Source organism: Oryctolagus cuniculus, chromosome 4, assembly GCF_964237555.1.
Source record: "Oryctolagus cuniculus chromosome 4, mOryCun1.1, whole genome shotgun sequence".
Taxonomy (NCBI): Eukaryota; Metazoa; Chordata; class Mammalia; order Lagomorpha; family Leporidae; genus Oryctolagus; species Oryctolagus cuniculus.
The window spans coordinates 140263597-140282129 of record NC_091435.1 but is presented as its reverse complement, the minus strand read 5'-3'; the positions used below and the strand labels follow the sequence as shown (position 1 = coordinate 140282129).

General features: G+C 36.8%; 1 protein-coding gene across 5 annotated transcripts in view; it reads left to right on the top strand.

Moving 5' to 3' along the window:
- The window catches only part of RASA2 (RAS p21 protein activator 2), a 125879-nt gene that overhangs the window by 80576 nt on the left and 26770 nt on the right, over positions 1 to 18533 (top strand). For 3 of the 5 annotated variants that reach the window (XM_070072739.1, XM_070072736.1, XM_070072740.1), the window contains 10 exons: positions 1816 to 1972; positions 2233 to 2381; positions 3437 to 3551; positions 4264 to 4338; positions 4995 to 5118; positions 8291 to 8397; positions 13366 to 13449; positions 14206 to 14283; positions 16116 to 16189; positions 16704 to 16813. In XM_070072739.1, coding sequence (XP_069928840.1) covers positions 1816 to 1972; positions 2233 to 2381; positions 3437 to 3551; positions 4264 to 4338; positions 4995 to 5118; positions 8291 to 8397; positions 13366 to 13449; positions 14206 to 14283; positions 16116 to 16189; positions 16704 to 16813 — 1073 coding nt within the window. The remainder of the gene's footprint in view (positions 1 to 1815; positions 1973 to 2232; positions 2382 to 3436; positions 3552 to 4263; positions 4339 to 4994; positions 5119 to 8290; positions 8398 to 13365; positions 13450 to 14205; positions 14284 to 16115; positions 16190 to 16703; positions 16814 to 18533) is intronic. The other 2 variants (XM_070072737.1, XM_070072738.1) reach the window with 1 other exon arrangement.

Here is an 18533-nt window from a genome sequence, read left to right as displayed (position 1 = left end):
TTGTACTCATTCATTGCAATTCAGGTTTACTTTTAGATGTGCTGATAAAACTAGGTGTTTGAATTTGCAAGGCTGAAGAATATAACCTGTATTGTGGAAAATTGACCAAAGTAATGTCTTTGGTAGGATATTTGGTGATTTAGTCCACTGGACTTCCCGTAGAGGCTTTGTATCAGTCTGTTTATCATTACTTTAAAATAAATACCCAAGAGGACCTTCTTGGGAAGGAAAAGGTTAATTTCAGATTACAGTTTGGAGGCTCCAGTTCAGGATCCATTGACCCAAAGGGCCTAGACAGAACTTGAACTTAAAATAACCATCCTTCTTGGAAAAATCACCCTCGGGCATGTCCTCAAGTGACCCAAACATGTCCCACCAGGCCCACCTCCTAGCTGCCACAGTTAGATCAAATCTTCACCCTTACTCCATTAACCTTTAACATTAAGACATCAGAATTGAAATATCTGCATGTTTTGGAGAGACAAGTCCTACTGTACGCATAGTAAGCTTGTTTCCAATTATTTCATTGACCCTATCTTTAAATTACTGTTTCTTCAGTCAGAGAGCAAAAGGTCTGAAGATTGATATTCTAAGATAGGTATTCTTCAGGGGGTGACATAGTTTCTATATTTCTTCTGCCTGTATTACCATTTCTTTGTCTTTTAAAGTTTTGCTTTGGTAATTCTCTAGTTCCCTTTTCTGTCTTTATCATACCATTCTCAACACTAACAAATATTTCATTGAGCCCTCCTGTTTTTAAAAATTTACTTTGGTCATAAAAAAATTATATAAACAAGTTAGTCTGTTGGGGAGACCATAGCTGATAAATAGACATATAAAATCAAACTCACCGAGTTTCTTTTATAAAAAGCATTTCAGCTAATAAGTGAGGAGGAATGGTAGAATTACAGCCATTTTTGAAGTGATAAATTATAAGATATCTATAAATTGCTTTATAATAATAAGCAGGAATGAGTTGGGAGAATGAGAGAAGGTGAGGCTGAAACAAGATTAGTTTTTGTGATAATTGTTGAAGCTAGGTGGTAGATACAGAAGATTTCAGTATACTGCTGTATTTTGTGTCAATTTTTGCATATCCACGATAAAAAGTTTTTTCCAAAAATGGTTAGGTTTCTGATATGAGTCCTGTAAACTTCTGATTTCTAAACGTTTCTCTGTCTTGGAATTTAAAGTTGCCTCTGTTTTTGCATATATCAATTTTTGCCCTTTTCTGAAAAAAATTCATGTAAACCAGGTTTCTCCAAGTAAAGACATTTTCAGTTTAATTATACTTTAAGAAACAAGCACTTAGTTAAAATTAATAAGATATACAAGGCAGGAGTGACCCTTGTTTTAAAGTTAATTCTGCATGAAAATTTGAACTTGTAAATTGGTGCTTAGAAGTTTATAATTTATTATATTGTTAAAAGACAGTGCTGCTTTCTTAAATTTAACTAGTAAAAGCTTGTTGGGTTTTTAACTGTTAAACCCTTTATTTTTTTCTGAAATTGGAAGATATTAAAATCTTATTTAACCCCCTTGAGATCTTTTTATGTTATCTACATTCATTTCCTAGATTAAAAATCTATTTGCAGCTTACTGGTTCAATATATAATAATATTCAACCTTGGAAGTAGCTGGCTACTTATGAAATGTCTAACTTTAATACCAAGTTTACTTTTTTGGATTAGTTTTTTGTCTTGTGAGGTTTTTTTGTTTGTTTTTTGTTTTCATTTTCACAGCTCAGCTGTTTACTTACCTTATTGGTTGTAGGCTCCTTACTATCACATGTAATTGATTCTGTTTTTACTTTAGGTACTTGCTACAACCAAGAGAAAATGGAAACAAGACGTCTAAAACCGATGACCTGGGGTCTCTTCGATTAAATATATGCTATACAGAAGACTATGTGCTTCCTTCAGAGTACTATGGTCCTTTGAAAACTTTGCTGCTAAAATCGCCAGATGTTCAGGTACTTTAAAAATGTTTTAATATGAAAAGGCTAAAATAATTCTGTAAGTGATGAATATTTTAGAATATCAAGTTTTAGTAAAACTATATATTTGTACTGATGCCAATGTGTACTCCAAATTCCATCTCTGATACAATTTTGAAAATTAAATATTATATTAATAATATAGTTAATATAATTATAAAATAGGTTGGTGACTGAACATTTAGTAATGTTTCCTTGATTTGTGCTTGCTTGTTTTCTACCTTTCTGTTTTCTAGCCAATATCTGCCTCAGCTGCTTACATTTTGGGTGAAATATGTAGAGACAAAAATGATGCTGTCTTGCCCCTTGTCCGACTGCTGCTTCACCATGATAAACTTGTTCCTTTTGCCACTGCAGTGGCTGAATTAGACTTGAAGGATACCCAGTAAGCATTACATTGTATTAAAAGTTCCTTATGGATTGTTGAAATTGGACTTTCATTTACAAAATTGTTTTTGTATTCTGAGTTTTTCTATGTTAATCAGGTTTACTGTATAGTAGGCTGAAAAGAACTGCTTAGTAAATAACAAAAGACAGTTTTTTAAGTTATCAAACAGGGCCAACCAACTGTAAGGATAACAATGAAGGATTTTGTTTGTTTATTCAGTAACTTAATTGTTACTATTATTAATCTTTACTTCTAAGTGAAATGATTATAGTATAGTAAGAAATTACTGGTAAGATGGTAAGAAATTACTAAATTTGTACTAAATATAGTACAAATATAAAACAGCAAAGCAGAAGTTGATCTTTCCCCTTACCCTTTATCTAGCACCCTTATATGCATATGTATGACATTATATTATGAAAGCAATTAAGTGGCTTCCTGGTCCCATCATTTTCTTTTTTTTTTTTTTTTAAGATTTATTTATTTGATAACCAGTTACAGAAAGGCAGAGAGAGAGAGAGAGAGAGAGAAAGGTCTTCCATCCGCTTCTTCACTCCCCAAATGACCACAACGGCTGGAGCTGGGCCTTTCCAAAGCTGGGAGCCAGGAGCTTCTTCCTGGTCTCCCATGTGGGTGCATGGTCCCAAGGACTTGGGCCATCTTCTACTGCTTTCCCAGGCCATAGCAGAGAGCTGGATGGAAAGTGGAGCTGCTGGGACTTGAACTGGTACCCATGTGGGATGCTGGCACTGCAGGTGTCAGATTTACCTGCTATGCCACAGCCCCAGCCCCAGCCCTAGCCCCTCCTGTCATTTTCTAACACTGTTATTTTATTCATTCTCTCTCTCCATCTCCCTTCTGTGTGTTCATAAATTTTTTTTGCTGATTTTTATGTTTTCATTAGTTTTGGTCAATTCCAAAAGCCTAATGGCAGCAAGCATTAGATGGTAAGAAATTACTAAATTTGTAGATATGACCAAATTTGGTTTTACAGTCTTTTTTATATTTTTTTTCACTATGCTTGATTTCATGTATTTCTATTTCTGTTTCAGAGATGCAAATACAATTTTTAGAGGAAATTCTTTGGCTACCCGGTGTTTGGATGAGATGATGAAAATAGTGGGAGGGCACTACCTGAAAGTAACATTAAAACCTATTCTAGATGAGGTACAAAATATACCTAAAATGATAGTTTGTGGTCTTAATATGGCAGTCTCTTTTAACATGTGATCTGTTGATGGAAATGACATTCTGCCTGTGTTTCCAAAATAATAAGGCTGAACACTTTAAACTATTTACTTTTTTATCAGTAGATTTTAAAATTTTTTCTTAAGATTGATTTATTTGAAAGGCGGAGTTACAGAGAGGGAGAGGCAGAGGTAGAGAGAGGTCTTCTACCCGCTGGTTCACTCCCCAAACGGCTGGAAAGGCTGGACTGTGCCAGCCTGAAGCCAGGAGTCTGGAGCTTCTTCTGGGTCTGTCACGTGGGTGCAAGGGCCCAAGGACTTGGGCCATCTTCTGCTTTCCCCAAGTGCCTTAGCAGGGAGCTGGATCAGAAGTGGAGCAGTCAGGACTCAAACTGGCCGCCCATGTGGGATGCCTGCACCACAGCAGGTGCCTTAACCCACTATACCTTAGTGCTGACCTCTATCAGCAGATTTTTTTACTCAAATGGCACATTATAATATAATCTATAGTTATTTATTACTGGATTTCAGTTTTAGCTACAGTTTTAAATAAGAGAGAGATATTTTAAAATGTTGTTCTTTAGAAAAACTATACGTTGTATATATCATTTTAATTTTCATAATTAACTTTTATAATATTTATTTTGTTAAATGTATGAAAGAGCATAAACTGAAATTCATTTATTTTCTAGATATGTGAATCCTCAAAATCGTGTGAAATTGATCCTATTAAATTGAAAGAGGGAGATAATGTAGAAAACAATAAAGTAAGTCTTTGTTATATTTACAACTGCATTAACATTGGTATTAATGGTGTATGTGTCTCTCACTTGCGTTACAATAATGCTACATGGAAGGAAACTGCTGTTTCTTATAGCCTTTACTGATAGCACATTTCCTAGGACTAGTTATTAGACTGTTTCCTCAGTAGTTTCCTTTATTTTTGCTCTTGGTTGTCTTTTTGGCTCCAATAATAAATAGTAGATTTAGGCTATGTCTAATTGTAACTGCCATGCTAGCCATTCCTTTGGGGTCAAACTGATTCAGGTTAACTGACACAATATTTTTAGTTGCTCTAGGAAACCAGTGATTGTGTTAGGGTCACAGGTGTTTATTGTAGTAGATAACACTGTCAGTGTATTTGTGCCTGCATACCTTGGGTTATATCCCTTTACCATTTTGTTGTTACTTCCTATGAAGTTGATTCATATATTTGCTATGTCTAACAAGTCTAAATTTAATTTATTAAATAGGTGACAATATAAATTGTCCTCTCACGATGTTTGGAGAAGGGAAGCAGGGTTTTAGAATACTAGATAGTGACTCTAAAATAATTTCATTTCATTATATGCTTTTTCATAAGGCTGTTTTATGATTTATGAAATTCAAAATGTTAATGTTTATCTTTTTTTAAATTTTGTAGGAGAATCTGCGCTACTATGTAGACAAATTATTCAGTACAATTGTAAAATCAAGTATGAGCTGCCCCACTGTAATGTGTGATATCTTTTATTCTTTAAGGCAAATGGCTGCTCAAAGATTTCCTAGTAAGTACCCAGTTTTACTAAAAAATGCCATTTATTTGTCTATATTTTATTTTTATAGTGTGAAATATTTAAGACTTATGGGTGTACAGTCTAGTTTTTCAGGATGATTCTTTTTTGAAAGATCTGATTTAATTTTCTTAATAATCTCAAAACAGAGTCCATTTTATTTCAATATAATGGCAACTTTATACAAAGAGCAAATCAGGAAAGACAAAAATTTAGAACTTTAACATTTATATAAATAAACATACTAGATGCTTATGGAATTTAAATATAAATACCCTTGTTACTTGTTCCAACTATATATTCCAGTTGCATTCATTCAGATAGTGAGAATCTTTTGTTCCATACAGTTGATTAGATTTGACAATTTTAAAGTGCTGCAGTTTGGGTTGTGAAGAGGTTGTGAACAAAAATGGTTTTAAAACTTTAGAGGCTTCTTTGTTGTAATCAGTATCCACTGAAGTTTGAGGCACATGTGTAAATAACTTGCTTGGTTTAATTTTGCAAAGAGTGTGTCAAAGTGCTGCTTGGAAACATTTCACTCAGACAGGAGTTGCTATCTCTGTCAATATTTGGAATTCCTCTGATTCTAATGCATCTTTAATGAAATAAACTTGCAATAGCTATCTTTCCAGATCTTCCTTTAATGGGCAGGAATGGGGAGGAATAAGGCAGTTACCTAAATTATGGGTTTTACCTAGCTATGTGAAACTAAGTTTACTTCTGTAACTATCTGAAGAGATTTTGCTATTTTATCATGTTATTTTAAGAGTGTGAACATATATATGTAGTTTCTGCCCTTTTGCTTATCTTACCGTCAGTTCTAAACTGGTGGAGCTGAGCTGTCTAACTTACCTGTAGGTAAATTCAGGTCAAGATATCTTTGCTAATTATAGTAAAAATACAAACATTTAATTTCAAATATGAATATTAAATCTCGTCTTTATAAGAAAAATAAGGCAAGCAAAGACATTAACATGGAAAGATAAATATTGATTGAAATTATATTTTAAATGGTGAATTAGATTGGGATTGGTAAATAGGTACCATACTAGCCTTCATCATCTCCTGCTGTCATCTTGACAACGTTACGTGAGACAGCTACTCTGCCTAGTAGGTTGATACGACACTAAGGTTTACAGACATTGCATAATTAGACCAAGGGCCAAGGCATAACCAGCAGGAAAGCAGGGTCTCAAACCTGGGCCCAACCTACTCCAGAGCACATGCTGCCCATCACTCTAGTTTCCATTGCCTAATGATCTTGGCCTTAAATCTGCTTTAGCTACTTAATTCTTGTTTATATAAATGATCTAGAGTATACTTTATGGACTTTTAAAAGATTTATTTGTTTGCTTGTTTGAAAGAGAGAGATTTTCCATCTGCTGGTTCATTCCCCAGATACCCAGAACAGCCTAGCACTGAGCCATGCCAAAGCCAAGAGCTTCATCCAGGTCTCCCACGTGGGCAGCAATGGCCCAAGCACTTGGTCTGCCCTTTGCTGCTTTCTCAGGCCATCTAGGGAGCTGGATTGGAAATGGAAGAGCTGGGACACGAACATGAACACGGCACCCATATGGGTGACTTAACCTGCTGTGCCACAATACTGGCCCCTTAATGGCTTTTTTAAATAAATGCAAATCCAGGGGCTGGTGTTGTGGCATAGCGGGTAAAGCCACTGCCTACAGCACCGGCATCCCATATGGGCACCAGTTTGAGTCCCAGCTGCTCTACTTCTGATCCAGCTTCCTGTAAATGTACCTGGGAAAGCAGAGGAAGATGACCCATGTGCTTGGGTCCCTGCACTCATGTGGGAGTCCCAGAGGAACCTTCTGGCTCCTGGCTTTGAACTGTCCAGCTCTGGCTGTTGCGGCCATTTGGGGAATGAACCAGTAGATGGAAGATCGATCAATCGATCAATCGATCTCTCTCTCTCTCCCTCTACCTCTGCCTCTGCCTCTCCTCCTCTGTAACTCTGAGTTTCAAATAAATAAATGCTTAAAAAAGGAAAAAAGACAAATCCAACTCCTTAATTTTTTTTTTAAGATTTATTTATTTATTTGAAAGGCTGAGTTACAGAGAGGCAAAGAGAGAGGTCTTCCATCCACTGGTTCACACCCCAAATGGCCGCAGTAGTCAGAGCTGTGCCATCCAGAGCCAGAAGATTCTTCTGGCTCTCCCACATGGGTGCAGGGGCCCAAGGACTTGGGCCATCTTCTACTGCTTTCCCAGGCCATAACAGAGAGCTGGATAGGAAGAGGAGCAGCTGGGACTTGAACCAGCGCCCATATGGGATGATGGTGCTGCAGGTGGCAGCTTGACCCACTATGTCACAGCACCAGCCCCTTTAATCTTTTTTAAATATTAACATGTCTTCACATCTTTAGTATAATAATTTTTGTTGCCATAGAGAATTGTTCTGTTTTCATTTGTTCTTCTTACTACCCTGGTAATGCATGGGACAGAGTGGGCAGGCAGTATATAGGAAGCAATTACTATTAAACAACAGATTTACTGACTTTTCAGTGGTTATCTGTTGAGAGACTTGTCAGAGTTAAAACTCAAACCAAACCCAGAAATTCTTTCCTTCACCATCAGCTTTTTATTTCTTCTGTACCGTCTTATTGTTGGATTGTTGATTCAAGTCTGAAATAAAAGCTACCAGTGAATAATCAAAGTACTTTTCTGTTCTCTCCATCTACTATGCAGCTTTTTTAAAGTGAAGATTTCTGCCTAGTCATTTTTATTGCACAGTCCTGGAGATTGTCAGGATTTTCAGGGGAAAATTGAAACAGTAACCTAAAAGTGAAAGCAATTTTGTGTACCAGTCTTAAGGGATTCAGTGTTGCCACTAGGTAGTGCTAGATACTATTTTTATTTTTGTGGTTGTAATTTTAGGATACTCTTGCAGATGAGAGACATTTTTCTGATTAAAATATTTCTACAAACCTGAAAGCTTTGCCTTTCATTTTCTTTCAAGTCATATTTTTTTTTAGTCATAATCATTACTATCATTTCATCAACTCAGTCCTTACTAGACAAATTCTTTTTTTTAATTATTAGACAAATTCTGTTGCTCTATCTAGTGTACATGTTTTTTAATTTTTTTTACTTTATCATCTTTAATTCAGTGTTTTTGTGCATGACATTTCACCATTTTTTCCTGCAGATGATCCTCATGTTCAGTATTCTGCAGTGAGCAGCTTTGTATTTCTTCGTTTCTTTGCTGTAGCCGTAGTATCACCTCATACTTTTCATTTGCGACCTCATCATCCAGTAAGTGTTTGTTCTTCTCAAAGCTTTATTCCATTTTTATTTTTATTAAAATGGGGAAAAGATAAACCAATTTCACTTGACTGTTTTAAATTAAATTTACTTAATTTTACTCGGCAGTTTTCTTAGCCATTATATTTTGTTTTTAGAAGATATTATAGAAGAGTGATAGAATGTTGATCATTGTTGAAGCTCAGTGAGGAACACAAAGTAAATTCCTTGTATTTTCCTCTCTGCTGTAAAATATTTTAACTCAGATTTAAAGAGGTTCATTTCTGAAAGTTGTAGCAACTTCGACTGGAACATAATTTGTTGGCTCTCTGTATTGCTTCTTTTTATCCACCTGAGGTTATACTATAATCTTTTTGTTCTGAAGTTCTATTTAATTACCTAAATCTGCACTGCAGAGATTTCCATGTTTATTTCTTAATATTTTAAAGTTCTTTTGTTATATTTCGTTTCCTTCTCATAGTGCATTTTTGCTGATTATTTAAACTTTCATGTCCCAAATATTTTATAATCTCACCTAATTGCTTTTATTGCTGATTTATATAACTAAATAAATAATAGTCTCCCTATTAACCCTGTGAGATAAATTCTATTACAATCTCCGTTTATAGGAAAGGAAATCACAGTACAGTAACTTTGCAACCTCACATAATTAGTAAATTATAGTTTGATCTTTCTGCTTTAACTGGGCCAGCCTGGGATTCTAAGGCAGTCTTCACAGTCCAAGTTTCACCCTTTTTCTTCTGAACTCATAGGTAGGCAGATGTGTCAGGTACTAGTAAGGTTTTAACACTATCCTTAGCACTGGAGATGCAGTGATGAGTAACCTATACCCTGACCTTAGGAAATTCACCATCAAGAGGCATTACTCAAACTGTAATGTAGTATAAGGAAGACATGAGTTTTGGATTTAAATTTGGTTCTGAATGGCCACTGTCAAGATTCTTGACAGCTGCATGACGTTGGCCACTCATTTAACTTTGTGAACCTGAGTTAGAACCATATTGCAGTGGCAGCAGCACATCGTTTCTTGCCAAAGGACAAATGGTCAGTATGTAGTGACAGCAGAGAGTGGGCCAGCGTGCTTGTTCACAAGGACTCCTTTCTGTGACATTACTAAAGCGGTACAGAGCTCAGGGACAATGGAAGCTTGACAGCAGCATTCTGTACGTAAACAGAGCTCCTGCTTCTGCACTTGTGACTCCGCCTTGAATGCAGACTTCCTGTGACAGATGGTGAAATAAAATCCTTCTGGCCACAAACTGTATTTTAGGTCACTGTTACTGATCTGCTCCAAAATTGTCATGTAATTTTAATGTTTGGGTTTTATCTACTTCTGTCTTTTTTAAGAACCTTTTTACTCTAATTGAGAACATAGACAAATACATAAGATACATAATCTAGAACTCCATACATAAATCTAAAGCTTGTACTTTGTTGGAATCAAGTAAAGAGTAGGAACAGTTTATACTGTGGAAACTGAGAACAGGGAATGATCCAGTAATCTGAGGGTAATGACATTATCAAGACTAATATTGAAAGTTAAAAATAGTAGTTTCAGAAGAGAACTGATTAAAGGTTATTGGATTTCACATTTAGAAGTTCTTTTAATTTTGAGAAACCAGTTTTAGTAGAACAGAAGAAAATCAGATGGCAGAAGATTAAAGAATTTGTAGGTAAATGCAGGTTTACCTAGAAATATATCCAAAGTATATATTAGTATATACTTATATGTATAAAGTATATATAAAGTATATATTAGAATATACTTTTATATATATATTAGTATATACTTTATATACTAAAGTATAAGTATACATAATATACTTATAGTATAAGTATATATATTATATATATCATATATACTTGTATATATTATAAGTATATATAAGAATATACTTATATATTATATTATAAGTATATTAAGTATACTTATATATATATAAGTATATATATAAAGTATATATTAGTATATCAGCTAGTCCTGTTGTTAAAAAGACATGGGCAAAATTTGAGTATGTACACATATGCACACATAGACATGAATTAGGGTTGTTGTTTAAGATTTATTTATTTGAAAATCAGAATTACAGAGAGGGAGAGTCAGAGGCTGAGAGAGAGATTCCATCCACTGGTTCATTTCCCAAATGGCTGCAACAGCCAGAGCTGGGCCAGGCTGAAGCCAGGAGTTTCTTCTTGATCTCCCATGTGGGTGCAGGGGCCCAAGAACTTGGACTATTCACTGCTGCTTTTCCAGGTGCATTGGCAGGGAACTGGATGGGAGGTGGAACAGCCGGGATTCAAACTGGCACCCATATGGGATGCCAGTGCCGCAGGCAGCAGCTTTGCCCCATTACACCACAGCGCTGGCCCCATGAATGATTAAAAAAAAAATGAATTTTAAAATAAGGTTATATTAACATTGATGCAGTAGACCACTCTTGAAAAGTTGCAAGGTAGGGAAACAAAAAAAGGACTGGATTATGCTTCTCATTATATCCCTTTTCTCTCATTAATACCTCTTTTGAAGACACATCTAGGCAGACTTCTGTAACCCTTTAATCTGACTTGCATGACTCTGACATCGTGTAATTCACTGTTGTGACATTTCTCACATTTTATAATTATCTGTTTATAATCTGCATACGGACTGTGAATACCTTGAGAACAAGGCTGGACCTTTCAGGTTTATATACCCAAAGCACATGGCATCGTTTCTAGGACAAACATGCTCAGTGGTTGATGAATGAAAGATGATACCTCAGGGAGGGAGCTTTCCTAAATCAGAAAACCTATGTATGGAGAAGGGATCAGCAGTAAGGGTGAAATGAAAAAGAGAAGGGACCAATAGTCTGGAGGATTTGGAAAGAGCGTCTTTAAAAGTAATGAGACTAGCTAACCTTGGGGAAAAAAGAGCAACTGCTTCAAAATGGATGGAACTGGAGGACCATCATGTTAAATGAAATATACCAGACACAGAAAGACAAATACTGCCTGTTCTGTCTCAAAGGTGGAAGCTAAAATATTCGGTCTGAACTCAGAATAGTAAGTAACTATAGGCCGGTAGGATGGGGTGAGATAGGAGTTTGAAGAAATAAGTTCCTAGTGTCACACAGCGTAGTGGTGCTTCTGTCATTCTCAATAACCTAGTAGATATTTTGTGAGCAAAAATGAGAGAGGCGCTCTAAGGCTCCAACCATAAAGTAACGTCAATGAAGTAGAAATGTTGCTCATCCTGAATTGATCACTTCACATCTTATACATGTAGATGTTGCATGGTAGCCATCAAACACCTATAATCATTCTTAACAGATTGTTCTGAAAAACACAAATGCTCCTTTGAAATATTTTGGTGAATCATATTTTGGTGACCTCTTATTGAGATGAAATAGTCAAATAACAGCCATTTCATGAGTCAACCAAATATACATTCAAAAAAGAAGTACCCCAAGGATGTGCACTGGGTATCAGATAAAAGTCCCTGTTTATCTAGGAAAGGCAGGTTCATTTATGTAAATGAGTAATTACCCTGGTAGCAGGTAGTATTTTAGTATGGCTCAGATATTATTAATTCTCTGGTATACTACATATCTGAATGACAGGACTGTCAAGTAGTACATGTTGGTGTAAACAATCCTTTGGTATGCAGAAATTGTATAAAGCATGTTTTTCTCTCTTCTTCTAGTTCAAGAAATGGCCTAAAATACCATATTTAAAACCAAATTGTGGAGCAGACATTTAGTCTAGCAGTGAAACACTGACAACCTCGCTGGAGTGGTTATGTTCATCTCCTATCTCTAGCTTCCTGCCAGTGCAGACCATCGGAGGCAGCAGCATTGGCTCAAGTATTTGGGTTCCTGCCACCCACCAGTGTTAGCTGAAACACTTTAGATTCTGTTATTCTATAAAAGAAATAGAATTCTCTGCCTTTGAAGTTAACTCAATTCTTAAAGATGTATTAATGAACTGAATTTCACTAAGAATTCCATGTTCAAATTTTATTTTTAATTTTACTTGGGATACAGAGTGATGGTGACACAGAAAGAATAAGAGATTGAGAGATTATCCATCCACAGGTTCACTCCCCAAATGGCTGCAATGGCCAGGACTGGCAGAGCCAAAGCCAGGAGCCAGGTCTCCCATATGGGTGGCAGGGTCCCAGACACTTGGGCCATCATCTGCTGTCGCAGGCGCATTAGCAGGGAGCTTGATCAGAAGCATAGTAGTCGCTGGGACTTTGCTGGCTCTCAAATTGGGATGCCAGTGTCACAAAAAGTGGCTCAACCCATTGTACCATATGCCAGACCCATAAAAGTTATTGAATATGCTTTAGAAGTGGATTGAGCACAGAAAATTTGAAAACTGCCATTTTAAGTTACAGTGTAGAAAAAAAAGTAGATGCCTCTCACAATCCAAAGCTACTATACTGTATGCAACATCTAAAACTGATTAAATTGTAGCTTTCCAAAATAACACATCAGTAAATATGATTACTTTGGGAGAGACTGACAGTTTTGTTTGGCTTTAAAAAAAGAAAAAAGATTTATTCATTAAAAGTCAGATACACAAAGAGAAATCTTCCATCTGTTGGTTTACTCCTCAAATGGCCACAATAGCCAAGGCTAGGCCAGGCTGAAGCCAAGAGCTGGAACTCCATCCAGGTCTCCCACGTGGGTGACAGGAGCCCAAGTCCTTGGGCCATCTTTCACTGTTTTCCCAGGTAGAGCAGCAGGGACTGGCACTGGTGCCCATGCAGGAGGTTGGCACTGCAAGTGGCAGCTTAACCTGCTGCACCACAGCGGTGACCTCACGTGTGGCTTCTTAATTTCCCGATCCAGTGAGTTGTGCTCAGCCTAACTAGATTTTTACTGTGTTGGGGGTTTAAATGAATATTTTGAGTAGTTGTTTGAGAGCAACATAATTCTGTTAACAGGAGTTTTGGTCTTTTTTACAATTCTTCAGGATGCACAGACAATTAGGACATTAACTCTCATCTCGAAAACCATTCAAACTTTGGGAAGCTGGGGCAGTCTGTCCAAAAGCAAGGTAAGTGTTTACATTTTTTTATTTTTACACTTCTAAATATAAAAGTGGTCCCTTTATTCACCTCCTTAAAAACTTTTTTAAAATTTAAATTGCACAGATACCATGTCCTTTTTTAGTTAAAAAAAAAAAAAAAAAACTTATTTGAGAGGTAGAGTCACAGAGAGAGGGAGAGAGAGAAAAAGGTCTTCCATCCACTGGTACACTCCCCAAATGGCCACAATGGCCAGAGCTGGGCTGATCTGAAGCCAAGAGTTTCTTTGAGGTCTCTCATGCGGGTGCAGGGGCCCAAGGACTTGGGCCATCTTCTGCTTCTTTCCTGGGCAATAGCAGAGAGCTGGATTGGAAGAGGGGCAGTCAGGACTCTTAACTGGCGCCACAGATGGAGGCTTAGCCCACTACACCACAGTGCCGGTCGCCTCCTTGCATATTAAAAACAAAACTAAAAAAATAGATATATACAGGTGCAATAGCTGTCTTTTAGGTAGATATTGCCTGTTAGCTAACTGTTAAGGAAGACAGTTTCATTTAAACCAATATACCTGAGAGTGAGAGTCTATTAAAAAGTTGCAGAAGCAGTCTGTTTATCTGTCTATGCCAGTCATCTTAACAACTTTGAAAGAAGTCTTCAGCTCCAAGCCCTCTAACTCTCTGAAAATATGTAAGTGAATCTTTGTAGGCCTTCATGATCACCTAAAAGTACAGTCCATTCTTTTCTTAATTCTATGTTTAATGTACATAAATTCTGTGTTTTTTTAGTCAAGCTTCAAAGAGACGTTCATGTGCGAATTTTTCAAAATGTTTCAAGAAGAAGGATATATTATAGCGGTTAAAAAGGTATGATTGTTTTATGCTGGAAATACTAATTTTTTTTTATTGCCATATAGCATTGGGGAAATAGATGTTGTATTATTTCAAGGAGTCGATTCCCAGTTTACAAAAAGGTTTATAGGTATCAAAAAACCTGTTTTTCTTCCTTCTCTCATACAAACCTGTGGGTTTCTCAGCTACAAAAATGCCTAAACAAGTTTTAGTGACAGCTACTATTTCCTTAGTAACACAAATCACAAATGTGTAGGAGTAAGGGTTCTCAACAAAGATACTACCGACATTTTGGACTGAATAATTCTTGATTGTGATGGGTTGGCCTGTGTATTGTGGGATGTTTGACAGCATCCCTGATCTCTGCCGATTAGATATCAGTAGTATGTCCCTAGTTTTGACAACCAAAGATACCTCCAGAAATTGCCAGATGTCCTCTGAAGGACAAACTTGCTTCTAATTGAGAACACTTGGTCTAGGGGTAAGGGTTTAATATGGTATCTGATGTATAGTGAGCACTTACTTACACTGTAAAAATGTGTGAATTATTGAACACTTAATGTATTACATAGATTTATAATAATCTAAAGATTACTGTAGATCAAAATGTGAAAAAGTATATAGTATATAATATAGTAGCTTGAGGCTTACACAATATTAAAAAATTACTAAGAAGTTGAGAATGTTTTGAAACTTTTTCTTAATTAAGAAAATTTTTTATTTGTTTAATACAGTGAGAGAGGGTTTCCAACCACTAGTTTACTCCCCAAATGTCCTAGAGAGTTATGACTAGGCCTGGCTTAAATTGGGAGCCAGAACTCAGTCTAGGTCTTCTACCAGGAACCCCAATCACTGGAGCCATTACTGCTACCTCCTGGGGTCTGCATCAACAGGAAACTGGAGTTAGGAGCCAGAGGCAGATATCAAGGCCAGGCACTCTGATATAGAACTGGGGCACCTTCACTGCTAGGCCAAATGACAACCCCAGGATCTTTCATTTCTTGAATCTTTAGTTGTGAGTCTTCTAAACAAAATACAACATTATTGTAAAACCCTGAATACTTGTACTTCAAAATAACTGCTTTTTACATTTAAATCAAGCTTGAAGAAAGTACTAATATATCATGGTCCTAATTTAGTGAATAGCAGGCCAGATTTTAAAGACTTCATTCTATTTCTGAGGCATCAATAGCAATTGATTGCCAAGAATATATTCTATTGAAGTGTATTTTTAAACTCGTTTTTCATACTGCTAAAATTCTCATGAAGGCTTTGGAGGAGAAAGTCTTTGAAATGAGAAGGCAAAGATAAAGCTGCCCTTTTTTACTTTTAGGACACTGTTGAAACATTTGTGGGACAGTGTAGGCAGACTTTTGTTGGCAAGATTATGACATATTGTCTTTTGTTTGTCATTGTTTTTCCATGTTTTATGACTTAGGCCAAGGTAGTATCTAATTTCTTTCTTCTCTCCTGGTACAATCAGAACGTATAGTGTTGATGATGTCAGTGGAGAATGGCTTCTGACTTGCTATTGAGTCACCCACTCACATTCTAGTGAACTGTCATCACAGTGTGCCTCCTGGCTCAGATTTGGTTCTAAATTCCTAATGTGCCATAGAATATTTTGCTCTAATTTCCAAGTTTCCCATTGTGTTAAATGCAAATATTTCATATTCTGAAAAAAAAATCAATCTGAGACACTTCTACTCCCAAGCACTCAGCTTGTATTATGAGTATTCCTTTATAATGAAGAAATTCATAAAATAATCAATGACAAATAAGATAAACTGAATTTTTTATGATATACCTTACCACAAAGTGTAATATTTGCCCATTTCCCCATTTAGTTCTTGGATGAAATTTCATCTACTGAAACTAAAGAATCCAGTGGTACAAGTGAGCCTGTGCATCTGAAAGAAGGGTAATTTCATGAAATCAGACATGAAAGTCATATTTCAGTATAGAATTAAGTAAGTACTAAGAACATGGGTCTTGGAGTGAGGAGATCTGGGCTTTAGTTGTGTGCTATAACTGCTTAAGTCAATTGGTCAGGTAAGTTACCCTCTTCAGACTTTATGTCAGAGGGGCATGACTCCTTGTCTGTACAGTTTCAGAGATATTTCACAGTTACAGTGAGAGAGATTATGGGTAATATAGTACTTTGGAAAAATAAAAACACAGTAGTAGTATTATTATTAGAAGTTAAGGATAGAAATTACTCATTTGTCTCTCTTGTGTTCTGTGTAGTGCAATTAAATGTTTTTAAGTAATTGAAGACTTTATTCCTTTAGTATGGCCAAAATAAATGCAAGAATCATAGATGACAAAGATGTTTTCATATCTGTAATATAATCTTATACAAAGAACAATTCTTTCTGTGGATTAAATAGTTTAATCTTTGTAGCTAAATCTGTTTACATCTATTGTTTTGACAGTGAGATGTATAAAAGAGCTCAGGGAAGAACCCGGATTGGAAAAAAGAATTTCAAGAAACGGTGGTTCTGCTTAACAAGCAGAGAACTCACCTACCACAAACAGCCAGGTAGTTGTGTTTATGCTTTATTATGAGTTTGTTTTTTTCTGATTCTAACTGAAGATTTCTTTTTCACTTCTCAATGTGATACAAGTGAATCTTTTGTAGTTTAGAGTTTCTTGGTGATACGTACATGCTAAGAGTGAAATATTTAACAATGATACCATGTAAATTACTTTTTTTCTTACATTAGTATTCTAAAGATGATATTCCTTTAATGTGCTTTGTTTCCCAAAAATCCCTGGTAAATTCCTGTTGTTTTGGCCGGCGCCGTGGCTCACTAGGCTAATCCTCCGCCTAGCGGCGCCGGCACACCGGGTTCTAGTCCCGGTTGGGGCACCGGATTCTGTCCCGGTTGCCCTTCTTCCAGGCCAGCTCTCTGCTGTGGCCAGGGAGTGCAGTGGAGGATGGCCCAGGTGCTTGGGCCCTGCACCCCATGGGAGACCAGGAAAAGCACCTGGCTCCTGGCTCCTGCCATCGGATCAGCGCGGTGCGCCGGCCGCAGCGCGCTGGTCGCGGCGGCCATTGGAGGGTGAACCAACGGCAAAAGGAAGACCTTTCTCTCTGTCTCTCCCTCTCACTGTCCACTCTGCCTGTCAAAAAAAAAAAAAAAAAAAAAAAAAAAAAAAATTCCTGTTGTTTAATCAGTGTATAAGGAGCAACAGTTAAACCCCTGGCCGCGCCAGCACCCTGGGTTCTAGTCCCAGTTGGGGCGCCGGTTCTGTCCCGGTAGCTCCTTTTCCAGTCCAGCTCTCTGCTGTGGCCCAGGAGCGCAGTGGAGGATGGCCCAAGTGCTTGGGCCTTGCACCTGCATGGGAGACCAGGAGGAAGCACCTGGCTCTTGGCTTCTGATCGGCGCAGCATGCCGGCGCCATGGCGGCCATTTAGGGGGTGAATCGACGGAAGGAAGACCTTTCTCTCTGTCTTTCTCTCTCTCACTGTCTAACTCTGCCTGTCAAAAATAAATAAATAAATAAATAAATAAACAAACAAACCCCTTAGAACTTGGCAGTCTCTTTAACTCTCAATAAATGAAAATATTTCCATAGTTTTCTGGAAATTTGGTTTAAAGCTTTATGTACAGCAGGCCATTAGCTTCTCATATGATAGCAAGAAGAGTTTAGAATCTAGATTAAAAATCATGTAAATAGAATCCCTTCCAAAGTGATCAAGATCCACAGATGTTCACTAATCCAAAAAGGTCAGTTAAAGCCAAGAATCATTTTTAAAAAATCAACAAAAGAACTGATGCATATTCTATATATATTTCTTTATCAGTCTTTTGATAGAGAACCAAGTTTTTTCTTTGGACACAGAAGTATAGATTAGATTTCCTTTTTGTCTTGTATGAATATATTCATAATGAGTCAGTTTTCAGGTTTCTCCAAAGTGAATATAGGATTTACATACTTGAAAAGTAATCCAAGTATGAATCCCACTAGATTTGCGGGAGGGTGACTATAATCTGTCACATCTGTGTTGCTCCTACATAAATCACCTTTATTTATGTGGGTATGGGTTCCTTTTTTGAAGCTTTTCAAAGCCTTTGCTTGATTTTCAAATAAATAGTAAACCTCTTTCAGTAGAGGACACTTGTCACTTTACGTAATATTTAAGTAATTTTAATTACAACATGGAAAACTGGCATAAGTAGTTTCAGATTTCATAAGCAAAAACCAGAAGGGTGCTGGCTTAGTAATAGCTGAGCGACCACAAACATCTGGCACCTCAT